The 9,855-nt window shown below is 33.9% G+C and overlaps 1 protein-coding gene across 1 annotated transcript; it reads right to left on the minus strand.

Moving 5' to 3' along the window:
* Nucleotides 1-808: 808 nt before the first annotated feature.
* Nucleotides 809-8,962, minus strand: LOC136232796 (putative ALA-interacting subunit 2). The gene is made up of 9 exons (XM_066022216.1): nucleotides 8,733-8,962; nucleotides 7,570-7,672; nucleotides 7,018-7,079; nucleotides 6,851-6,925; nucleotides 6,635-6,751; nucleotides 3,658-3,728; nucleotides 2,988-3,285; nucleotides 2,054-2,343; nucleotides 809-1,203 (listed from the first exon to the last, which is right to left on the minus strand). Exons 2-9 carry the CDS (start codon nucleotides 7,646-7,648, stop codon nucleotides 1,149-1,151), a joined length of 1,047 nt encoding a protein of 348 aa, XP_065878288.1. The 5' UTR covers nucleotides 7,649-7,672; nucleotides 8,733-8,962; the 3' UTR covers nucleotides 809-1,148.
* Nucleotides 8,963-9,855: the final 893 nt, after the last annotated feature.

The following is a 9,855-nucleotide window of genomic DNA, read 5'->3' on the forward strand; positions in this document are numbered from 1 at the left end:
ATCTACTAAATTTCAATTTGTAAAATAATTAAAATTCTAGCTTTTTTTAATAAAGTCACTTTTAACACTTTCCAATGCGAAGTACTAACTGGATGGTCTACACTCTACGCACAAATATAATACTACATATGAAAAATATTTCTTTTTAAGAGATATCAATAAAATATATATATATATATAGATATATCATAATAACACTAACATAATATTATGTTTGTATGGCAAACCATCCAAATCAGCATTTCAACATTAAAATCACCAAAAAAAAGTGTGATAATTATTTTATTTCAATAAAAATAAAACTTCAATTATTTTATTTTCACACAAATTAAAAAATTTAGTGATAAAAAACAAAACATTAAATAAGGGTTCAAAAAAAAACATTAAATAAAATTAAGCCACCATATCAGACATTACCCACGTAAGACTTAATATCTGAATCAAACAAAGCCTTCAAAAAAGAAAAAAGAAAAAAATAAATAAACAAGTCCTGAATGGCACAAACACAGATTTTCCTCTCCCCTTCCCACTCTCACAGCCCCACACACACCACACCCATTCGTGGGTAGCACATGGTGCCCACTACTACAAAGATGGTGCCCTTAAGGTTAGGTCACCTGTCAACCTCTTGCTGGTGACCTTATGCTTATCCACTTGCTTTCAATTTTGCCAAGGAAAACAGGTACATCAAAATTTCAGACTTGCCTGTTTCAAAATCACCACTTGGTAATAAAAGAAACCCCCACAAAAGTACCTTGGTCACTACCTTTAATCATCGAAAGATTGATTTCTTCTGTTATTGAATGAATAATCATAACCAATTCATGGTTTCATATAACAAATAGTTTTCAACCACACATGTCAAGTAATTAATAGGTACAATCTCTCTCAAGAAAAAGAAAAAAAAAAAGAACCAATAGGTACAATTATCTAAGCCCAGTTGCCTGTAAAGAGTCATCTACTTCTTCACTAACTATGATTTTTGTTTTTTTAGAAAAAAAAAAAACGTTGCCAAACTGAGATTTTATACTGCTTGGAGGTGATTTTAATTCTTCTGATTTGATTCACAAAATGAGCCTCCCAATTTATTCGGGGTTAAAATCAACTAGACTCATCATAAAATACCTTGAATTTTTAGTATCACCTTTTCAACTAGAAATTCCTTTTCTGTTCCAGGATAAGTAGGCTGTGTCTCCATATGGCCTGCAAATAAATAAAGCAGTAGATACTAAGAAATAGGGCCAAAGTACAACAGGGGGGAAACACACACACAAAAAAGAAAAACTTTAAAAGAAGATAATAAGATCATGTCTGCTAATTCATTTGGAAGTTCCTGTGTGTATGGAATGTCCAGTTCAAACACATTCAATGATGAATAGATTAGGTAGAGAAAATAAAAACTTTGTGTAGGGAGAGACAGTGCAATATTATAAAACGAAATTCCAAAAGCATCGAAAACATAGAGCACATATATAGACTTCAAAATTCTGAATGGTGTGACATGGAGATGGAAAGCCAAAACCAAATGTGCAAACAAGAGCGATAAGAGAGAGCGAGCATATGATAGGGCATACCTGCACTATCCAGAATGCCTAGCTACAGGATAGTGGAGATCAAACGCCCACTCAAATTATAATGCTCAAGAAAATACACACAAGAGAATAAGAGAACAGATACAACTGACAAATGAAAAACAAAATGACTAAAGCGTGGTAGATACAAAAAAAATCTCTTTACTGGTGGCTCCAGGAGAGGTGAAGACCAGAAAATAACAGAATAACTGCATACAGAGGCTACTAGAAATGAAATAAAATAGTATCCATAAGAACACTATCACATAGAAGGAAAAATAATTTCCTAAATGTGGTGTCTACATTTAGGTGAAACTACATTCCTATAATGACAACTATATTAAGAAAAGCGAATAAGCAGCATGCTGGTAATAGATCTTGTATAAGTAGTCAATAGAAGCTGAATGCCAGTGTTTATTTTAGACCTGGAAGCAAATGATATGCAGAAACTTGATGATTATGATAATCAATTAACTATTTACCTGGGGTTTTTAATATGAAGCAATAAGAAAACAAGTGAGAAGACTATGGCAGAAGTTCCCACGAAGAGGTATGCAATGCCAAGGAAGTCATTCCTTCCACCCAACCAGCTTGATGTTGAAATAACTAACTTCTTCTTCCCTCCAAAACTGTATGTATTGTAGTTGTTCATTAGGTGAACAATAATGACATCATCTGCATCCAAGTCCTGTTCAATTCTGCCATACAGCTTCCGGAAGCTAGGAAGAGCAGCAGTTCGCATCCATACAATAAGATCCTCTTGATTGCTTAGCTGTTAATACATTCACCCACACCAATGGAGAAAACCAAAGACAACAAGAAAAAAGTTAAGGAAACATAAAAAGGAAGAAAAAGTAAAGAGCTCAGCTCATCTTTTAGATTAAGCAAATGTTTCAAGAATGGACTGCATCAAATCAAACATATAGGTCATGATTTTTGTCAAATGATGCTGACAAAAGCTATAACTAAATGCACAGTACGGGCACTAACATTGGGATACGGAGCATGCTATTTATACTCTGCAGATGGAGCAGGAGCTCAACCCCATGAGAAAAAACCACAATGGGATTGCATGAAATAGTTGCTAGAGTAGTACACTCATTTTTCACACAATTGCACAGCTAGTTTTAGCACAACTAAAGGAAAGAGGATACATGAAAATGTTACATTGTTCTAGTGATGCATACTATGAATTTCATTAGACTGTTGCCATCACCTATGAGCTATAGACAAGTAAAAAAATGTGAGCAAAATACACCAGATTGCATGGCAGAAAAATCTTCTCCTACAGAGGGAAAAAAAAATTCCATGCATGATGCTGCTGATGCATGGAGGTATTCCTATCAGATCTTGAGTGGTGCTATGTTCATGATAGTTATAGGAACAGGAAACAGTCAAAACTCTGTTAATACTTACAGGGACATTTGGATCTAGATTTCCACCACCAATTAAGGTCCCATTCTGGAAATTGAAAGGATATACATCTTTCCCAAACTTGTGGTTACGATCACTCTCCCATGCAATGTTCTTCCTGTTGACCGTCAATTCTGCTGTCCCACGAATAAATGTATACGTGTCATTGAACAAACTCCACGCAATCAACCCACAAGGGACGATAGGGAGACCATGGTTGGACTGTTCAGGTTTACAGGCACTTGTGTCATTATATTGCAGTCCATATAAGAGCTGCTGATCACTTCTACTTTTGACATACCTGCAAATCAGTCAGAATCTAGTGATGTGGAAGTTTGGGATGCTGGACAATGAATGAGATTATTTAAAACATAGAAACCTGCAGATACCAAGCCAGAAATATAACCAATGCTTTAAAAGGACCACTAAAAGAAAAGGCAAATTAGGGACATTCTCTAATGAAAAACTCGGGGTTATTGCAGATGCTTCTTAAATAGTTCCTTTAATGAGTTTGAAAGCTACCAGCTTACACCACTAACAGGATATTTGGTGTGAACATATCAGTGCATAAGTGAAATGAAAGTCCAATCAGTACGCAAGAAAGCACATTAAAATTTGTCTGCAATGAAGCGTAAACTCATTGCATGAAAGATAAATAAGAAAAAACTTTCACCTTCGGTGATTTTGATAGTAATTGTCGAGCTGGTAATATATATAGATTGGAGCTTTCATATGCTTGTGCACCTGTGTAAAAAAATATAAATAAATAAATAACGGATGAGGAGATAGAGAGAAAAAGAAATTCTGTACAACGGAAAACAATGTTTCAATTATAAGTTATGTACACAATATAACTAGTTTGGACAAGGACAAATGACAAAAAAAAAAAAAAAAAGTTTTTAATATTTTAGTAAGATATCAATGATTACGACATCAATTGTTTGTACCACTATTTAGAAGGCAACCCATACTTATTAAAGGCCCAAGGGGTCCTAGAGCCTAGGTGCGTGCTTGAGCGACACAAGGCTCACTAAAGAAAAGTAATGTATAAAATCATATATAACAACAATTAACATTTCTAAATGCAACAAATAGTCAAATACTGAATCATATCCATTTATCCATAATCATAATCATAAAATGCATGAAATAAATTCCAAATTAACTACTAACTCTTCCATAATCATAAGTCGTAATAAAAATTCTAAATCTAAAGGCTAAAGTTCAACCAAATCCTAAGTTAATTAACTAATAATCTAATAACTACTTTTCATCAAGACTAAAGTCTCCATTTGCGATATTTCTACACTCTTCAAAATGGAACGGTGTTTTCTTGTGTTGTTCTTTGCGATATTTTTGCCGCCCAAATCTTCTTTCCTTTTTTATTTATTTCTTTTTATTCTAATTTCATTTCAACCGTAGATCATATAAATAGGAAAGGGCTGAGATTAAAACATACTATTTTTAACTTGGAAGCCTAAAAAACAATGTGTAAGCTTCTAACTTTGAGCCTAGGCGCACCTCCAGCAAGGCGCTAGGCTAAAAAAGGCACACTTAGGTGCGAGCCTCTTGAGCAGATCCCACCTTTTGGCTTCTTAGGCAACATACCTGGAGAGCCTTGAGCCTTTTGAGCCTGAGATGCACCTTTGATAACTATGAGGCAAGCAACTATTATCCCTCTAGTACACTCCTAATCTCGTATGGTCAAATGAAGAAAGAAAAAGGTCCTACAAGTACTGAAGCCAAAAGATGATCCATTTTGAGCACCAACCAGACTACTGCTATCTAATTCACAAATGGCCTGGCTATTGGGGCTTAAGAGGTCTTCATTACCCTAGTTTTCCCTTGTTATGAGAGCCTACAGTAATAGCTATAGGAAATGGAAGAAGTCTTAAAGAATTAGAACTTGCTCCTCTAAAATCATATATTCGAGGGTCATAAATACTTTAACGTCTATATCAATGCCAATGCCTAGTCAAAAGCCCATGAGCATATTCCAATTCAACAGTAAAGAGAAATAATTTCAGTTAGAAAAGACAACTTAAAAGAATTAAACAGAGTCATTCAAGGTGTGTCTGCACTGCACTGGAACCGTGTTGTTAAAAGAGCTAGGTGCTGTTAAGGCAACGAGACCTCAAATTGCCTGAGGCACTAGGCACAACTCAAAGAAAGGGTAAAGACATGAAAAAACAGTATTGAAGTTTCAGAATAAAAATAAACTGTTATAAGTTTTTCTTTTTGCTTATAAAGTTGTTTGTTTGGTTTTTCTTATATATCTAAATACAATCAAGCTGGTTGTTGGCTGCTGGTTGAGTTCTGTCTATAGTCTTTCTAAGGAAACAAAAGTCTCTTTATTTTTCCAATTCATCTTCAAAAATACTATTGACTTCCTAAGTCCGTTAACTGTGTTTAATTTGTTTTGGAACCTAAATTTGGTTTTCAAAACCAAATCAATAATTATGATGTTCCTTAAATATTTTTATCCCTGTTCCAAAACTGTATTTAAAATGTAAGGTAACAACTTTAAACAACAACAAAGCCTTAGTCCCGAAATGATTCAGGGTCGGCTAACATGAACCATCATATAAAACCGTGAAATCAAGTCGTGTCAGCGACACAAATTCTCTCCCTCCACTCTGTCCTATCCACTGCCATATTTTCCTCAATCCCCAATAAACACATATCACTCTCGATCACCCTCTTCCAAGTTTACTTAGGTCTTCCCCTACCCCTCACCACTACATCCCTTTGCCACTCTTCAGTCCTCCTAACCCGCGCATCAAGCGCTCTTCGTCTTACATGGCCAAACCACCTTAGTCGGTTTTCCCTCATTTTATTCTTAATAGATGTAACCTCCTACTTTTGTCCTAATTATGTCATTACTCACCCGATCCTTTCTCATATAACAACTTTAAAATTAATATTCCTTTTACCTTAAATTGATTATTCTCTTTCCAGCACTGTTTAACCATTGATGTTTCCTTTTCTAAAAGAACTTTAAAACTTTCAGAAACGTCAAAACGTACACTCAGCGCGCCTTTCTAACCTAGAGCCTGACTGAGTTACTTGCCTAAGCAGCGCCTCATTGAAGGTGCGTCACCCAGGGTGAGCGCCTCTGGCGCTTTTAACAACATACTGGAATGCAAGTGGTGGTTCCACCACATATTACTTCATCTTGGAGATAAAATTCATGATCCAAAATGGTGGCATTAGAAAAGGGAGTGATTGTACGTATTAGGTAACACCTTTAAACACATGCTCTTACAATAATTTAGTAAATTTCCATGCAAATGACATGTAAAAGTACACCATATCCATAGGATTATTGATCTTTGCGCTTACTTATAGTTTGGATTATCAGAAGTTGCAATATGCTTTGCAGAGATCCTCCAATTTCAGAAAAGGAAAGCAAGAACATATAAATGCTAGCTAAATATCTAGAAATGGCATCCTTTAAAGCTCTAGCAAGATCATAATGCACTCTCCATTCATTTACACAGAAGTAAATGGAAAGCAATTATCAGCTAAATATTATTAAGTAAACACATTCCTGATAGTTTCATGAATCTTGCATGATACTGACAGTTAAAATTCTAGAAACTTCGTCTCGATAAAATCAGGTCTAGAAAAAGCAAAAAAATATATGTAACCTTCAAATAACGAGTGCAATTTTTCGGAACTGAACTATCCTTGATATATGACATCTTATTGCCTTTAAATGCCTCAGGTACACAATCTGCATCATATCGGTCCATGATTTCAATAACCTACACAGCAAGCACCAATTAACATTAATGTCTCCACTTCAAAAAAAGTAGATCATGAAAAGCTAAATGGTAAATTAATGAAATTAGACAAGGATTTACACTACGAGAAGTACGGAGAGTGACAAGCCCAATGGGAAGGAAAAGAAAGCCAATCAACAAAAATGTGGTAATAACCTGCAAAAGAGAATTAATTCCAAGAATATCGACATGAGATAATATCAAATAAAAGTAATATTAAAACATAGGCACAACTTTGACACACTCACCCATGATGGCGTCAGAACAGGTTTACAGGCTGGAAGACTTTGCTGTTTAAACTGATAGAGAGCTACCAGGCAAAATCAGAGAACATAATAGGTTATCAATAAAAAGGAGTAAGTTTGAGAGGCCAAAAGGATATACTTCCAAAAAGACATCGAAATAGAAACTAGCTATAAACGTGATGCCCAAATATGAATCCTAAACAAAAAAAATAAGAACTAGTGAAAGATTTTTTTGATAAAACTGGTTTTACAAATTTCAAAAACGAAGGCTAATAAGAGGCATCACTAAAAAGGGAGCAATTACTCCACTATTTTTGAAAGATTAACACGAGACGCTCTACCTTTCGTTTTTACATGCATACCGTGTCTACCAAATTGAACTTATATTGGAAAAAAAGGAAAGCAGAAAACCACTGACAGGTGAAGTGAAGATTAAGAAAGACTTTTAGAAATCAATATCCAGAAGTCTAGCCAGACACGCATATAACCAGGTACAGCCCATCAAAAAAAATTGATAGAAACGAATTACGGTAAAGAAGTTTGAAAACTAATCACCATTAGATCCCCTGGATTGTATAGGAATTGATCGAACTACTGTGGAATCTGACGAGTTACTTCCCTCATCCACATCCATCGCCCCAAAAGTTCAGTATTACCACTGCAATAATATTCAAATACTTTGTCAGCAACCCCTGACTTCCAACAATAATCAGAAGAACACTAACTGCAACAGATGTTTCAAAAAGAACATGTTAAATCACTCCTTCCAAACTAATAGAAATTTAAATAAAGCTCCACCCCTAACCTACTTCCCACTGCTATGAAATCTACAGAAGTATTAGACCTTGGCTTTTTCAGTGATCAGAATCTCAAACTTTCGGCTAGTTAAATTCACATCCCATTTTTATTAGGTGCTAAAACTCTTAGGAACTAGACAGTAAATAGTGTATAGGTGAAGTTCCATTTCCTCAGCCTTCCTCTGTTTTTGGCCCAAAACAATTTGCAAAAATAAAAATAAAAAAACAAGTTAGTATTTAATTTATTTAGTAGCAATTCTTGTTTCTTTTACTTAGTTCAATTCAAGAGTCGAAATTTTCAACTATTCTTTAATCCTATATTTCACAATTTTAGAACAAATTACTAGCAGTTTGAAACAAATGTAATTAGAATAAAAATCTAATGTACTTCATACCATAAAAGCTCCAAGAATTTAATGTTACAAACCAATTCATCTTTATAAGTGTGCTTCTTAAGTTGTCAGTGATACGCCTTATAGGACTTAACTAGATAAATTCCCTCAATCACTTCTCAATTTGAGCCTCAAAAGTTTGAGTTGAAGTCTCCGCGAGAATCTCAACCAAAAATAGCTAGTGCTCTCTGAATTCCTAACACTAAAAATTCCAGATTGTAATCTCCACTACTTCGAACTTCTTTACAATCCCCAATGGAACAAACAATTTACAATAGATAAAACCTCAATTACATAATCACGTTTACCTAATGGAGCTTCAACTATCTATAAATGTATTAAGCTTAATTAAGCAAACAAAAAAAAGAAGAATCACAAGAGAAGAACTCCAAGTCAATAAAATAGACAGTTGCATCAAATAATAAGCGATCGCGAAATTGAACAATAAAAACCCTAGTTTCGTTCAACATTTCTACATTTTCTTGCGAAGAAAGCAGAGAAAGGAAGAAAAATAATAGGAAAAAGTTACCTAATCCGCCATTAAAATTGGCAGTAAAGCCGAATTAAATGGAAAGAAATGCTGGAGTGAAAAGAGATCGAAGCAAGGAGAAGAAGAGAGAGAGTGTAAAGCTGAATTCGTGGAAATATAAAAGAGAATGAAGAAGGTGGAAAGGATGAAGTTGGTAAGGTTGTAAGATACGAAGAAGAAGAAGCAGCGGCAAAGGCAGGAATTGCTTCCAACCAGAAATTTAGTATCTGTCATATTTATTTATACTTATTTTGAGTTATTTTCAGCCCACTGACCATTAGCTCAATCAAACGAACACTTTCCCAAAATAATACTTTTGATACCTGTACCTAACTAAACTTTAGTTTCAACATCTAAACTTTAATTGGCTACAATTTGACATCTAAACTTTAATTTTAAATCAATTATATCCTCAATATTATGTTTGAACAGCACATGCTTTAAGCATGAAGTTTGATTTGCCCATATTTCACCCAGCTTCAACTGTTTCTTTTAATTTCCAAAAGTTTCCAATAATTCTCTATTTTTTTTAATTAAATGTAATAATTCCTAATTTCTCAATAGAATTTATTAGATACAAAAAAAAATAAAAAACATGATCCGATATGTATCAAAATGTTCATCATGTCAACGAAATAATTAGGAACTTGTTAAAAGTTTGCCGGCGGTTGAAATTTGTAAATGCAATTAGATAAAAATAAAGGGTTATTGAATGTAACTCGATAAAAATAGAGGGTTATTGAATGCAATTAGATAAAAAATATAGAATCACTTAAAAATTTAGAGGAACGGTTAAAGTTTTAAATCAAATATACAGTAAAATATTTATCCATTAATACTCGATATATTGAGAGCTTACCTATGACTAGGGAGGTCATGGGTTCGAATCACATCCGGGTCTGGTGGAGATTTTTCTTTCTTCTTTAATGTAAGCGCATTGTGCGCAAAAATTTTAAAAAAAAAAAAAACTTTAGCCAGTTCAAAAAATAATCAATTTTAATAAATTAATTAGATAATAAATTTTTAGAACTAACTTTTTATAAATACATTGTTTTATTATCTCTATAAATTAATAATTTTTCAAATACATATACCAAGTATATATAATATATACTTAGGATAA

Source organism: Euphorbia lathyris, chromosome 6 (genome assembly GCF_963576675.1).
Source record: "Euphorbia lathyris chromosome 6, ddEupLath1.1, whole genome shotgun sequence".
Lineage (NCBI taxonomy): Eukaryota > Viridiplantae > Streptophyta > Magnoliopsida > Malpighiales > Euphorbiaceae > Euphorbia > Euphorbia lathyris.